The 2,853-nt window shown below is 35.6% G+C and overlaps 1 protein-coding gene across 1 annotated transcript in view; it reads left to right on the forward strand.

Moving 5' to 3' along the window:
* The window catches only part of LOC118337923 (endonuclease domain-containing 1 protein-like), a 1,559-nt gene extending 1,441 nt beyond the window's left edge, over positions 1-118 (forward strand). Inside the window, exon 3 of the mRNA XM_035675088.1 lies at positions 24-118. Within this exon, the coding sequence (XP_035530981.1) occupies positions 24-118 (95 nt within the window). The remainder of the gene's footprint in view (positions 1-23) is intronic.
* The last annotated feature ends 2,735 nt before the right edge of the window (positions 119-2,853 follow it).

A 2,853-nucleotide genomic window follows, 5' to 3' on the forward strand; every position in this document is an offset into this window, starting at 1 on the left:
TGACACCTCCTTTACCACCTCAGCCACTGTGGGAACAGTGGACAGGAAGAGGAAGGCAGCAAGGAACCAGAGAGACCTTATCTTCAGTGACACCATCTTCAAACACTGTATCATTTGATCAGAGGAGAGAACAAAAACAATCATTGGAGTTAAGTTAGATTTCAGTTACATGTATAGTTTATTTACTTCACTTTGAATCACAGCAGAAAAGTTGGATTATGAATAATAATAATCAATCAGGCTAATTTGTCATCTGCAGGAAATAAGAATCTTTCTCTGAAACCAAGAACCCATCATTTCAAAGTAATTGAGGGGGGCGGGGCTTAGCTAACAATGCTCTAACCAAGTTACTGGAGCACAAAGCATAAAGCGGGACTTAGAATAGAAATGAATAAAAATATTGCATCTCCTTCTTTATAACATTTAGACAAAAGGTAAATAGTTGTATAATACCAACTGCCACATTTGTTAAGTCCCAGGAAGTGGGTGTGGGATATAGAGTTAGTTATTTGGTGTTGTGTTTTTATGCTGTGCACATCTTTAATTTTTAATTTATTAATTTTTGTTTGTCCAGTGAGGACACTATATAATTCTGACTACGTTAATATCTGACTGCTCAATAAAACAGACTCAAAGTAGAAACATCTACAGTAATAAATAGGAGAAATATCTGGATCATGTGTAGGCACTTTTGTATTAATATTTTGAAATGTGTCCAAATTAATGTATTGTATGAAAGAGAACATTTTTATTTGAGCTGTCAGATGAAAGTCAGAACTCAAATACATTTTCTACACGTGGCCCTAATCCTCTTTTGTAGTACGGAGTCAGGAAAGGAGGCAATAATGGGTTTTTCTTGTTCTTTATATGAAATATTTATGAAGAACTATTCAAATATGTCTAGATATGAAGTGTTCAATACCAGATAATTATTTTTTGACAGGAAAGTGTTAATTGCAAAAATAATTTTTTTGTGCAGAACGGGTACTGTAAAGAACTATAAATAGACTGTAACTGTAAATATATTTTAATCAATAATCAAAAAAGTTATTTAATCAAACAATTGAAAACATTTACCTCATATAAATATAAACAAGACAGCTGTGCCTTTGTAAATAAGTCTTCGCTGAATTTTCCATTTCAAATGCATTACAATTACAATTTAAATATGAACAGGGGAAGATAAAACTCACCACCTCCCAAAAGTCTTCCAAACAGCGTCTTTGTGTTTATGCAGCACTGGAAACCAGAACGTCTTCCTCAAAAATGAAAGAAGCTTGTGGAGGGAGTCTAATTTATACAGAAAATGTAGCAGATTATGACAGAGGCGTGTCTAGAGGGGGGTCCTGAAATCTCATTGGCCACCCTTTAAAACTGATTGGCCACCCCAGGTACCACCCAATTATCTTTACCTCTTCCTAAGAAAGGGGGCTGTCACCTAACTGCCACTTTACCCTAACCACCAGTTCACACTTTGTCACCAGTTCACTGGTGTTAAGAGTCAAATACCAAGAAAAAAACAGGAACCTAATTAGAATATGGTTTTAGTGGCATAGCACCTTTGATATATTTAATACAACTTCTCCATTCCACTTCATGTATAGTCTCAGTTGTATTTTTCCACTACACTTACAAGCCCATTTTCAAAGAGGTCTCTTACCCTCTGACCTCACAATATCTGAATGAAAATGGGTTTTCTGAGTACCCATCAATGCCCCCTTTAAAAACATGCGCACTTTATGCTAATCCCATGCAGTTTTTTGCATGCGGTATAAATTTGTTATCTTTTGCCTAGTGTAATATTTCTGCATACTGGGGTCCATAAAGAGTCCTGGGATTGCATGAATTGTGTATGAATAAAAAGCTGAGACTCTTGTGGATTTAATGAGCCCAAATGTATTCATGTGTGATGATGTTTGTCACCATAGTAGCCTTTCCATTGTACTAAGACCATTTTTGGAAACTCAACCTTACTGTATGAAATGAGCAATTGTGACCTCTCAGATAATCACACCTTAATTAAACTGAACAACCACAAACTAGAGACCGAGGGCATCCAGAGGATGGATGGTTTGTCAAGGTATAATGACAATAAGGACCATACAGTCTGTTTATATATATATGCCATGTAACATGTTCTATTCTATCAGGTTAATGATACCTTGTCTCTTTACCCACAAGGCCTACTTTGTAGAAAGAATACTGACTATCAGAACTAAAATTCACCACTATGTGAAATATAGAATCATCAAAATTTTTTAGGCGAGACACCTTTTTGTGTACCAATAAATGATCACTTCTAGAGGTCGTATATTGCTTTTAGTGTGACACAACTACATTTGTTTTCAAAGTCACTTTATGTGGCGAAACTAAAATGACAAAGTCAATGTTCTTTTATGTAGAGCACATAAACCATTAGTGAGGAAACAACTGCACTCAGTAGGTGTGAACTGCTCAAATGAAGTGTGAATGTCTGATGCATGCAAAACTGCATGTGTGCGTTATCAGACAGTTTAAAGCATAACAAAACTCTTCAGTTTTAGAGGCACATTGATGCTGTTTTAGGCAGATTAAATCAACTAAAACTCACCACTGAATTTAAAGATTAAAAATAACAGCTCAGTGCAGTTAGATTTGATATCAGCCTTATACATCATTGCAGCAGGTGAATGAGACAATTATTTTTTGAGGCCTGCAACCCAGAAGAAATACTGATTCCTGCTATTAATTGTTATAATTTATGTATGGATTAAACATGGTGTGAGAGAAAAGCAAAAATAGGCCGCCAGATTGGAAGAGTTAGCTTGATCAGAGATTATGGGGAATGAGACATGTCATGTGTGTATAGCAGTG

Source organism: Morone saxatilis, unplaced genomic scaffold, assembly GCF_004916995.1.
Source record: "Morone saxatilis isolate NCDOM2014 unplaced genomic scaffold, NCSU_SB_2.0 Contig4, whole genome shotgun sequence".
Classification (NCBI taxonomy): Eukaryota; Metazoa; Chordata; class Actinopteri; family Moronidae; genus Morone; species Morone saxatilis.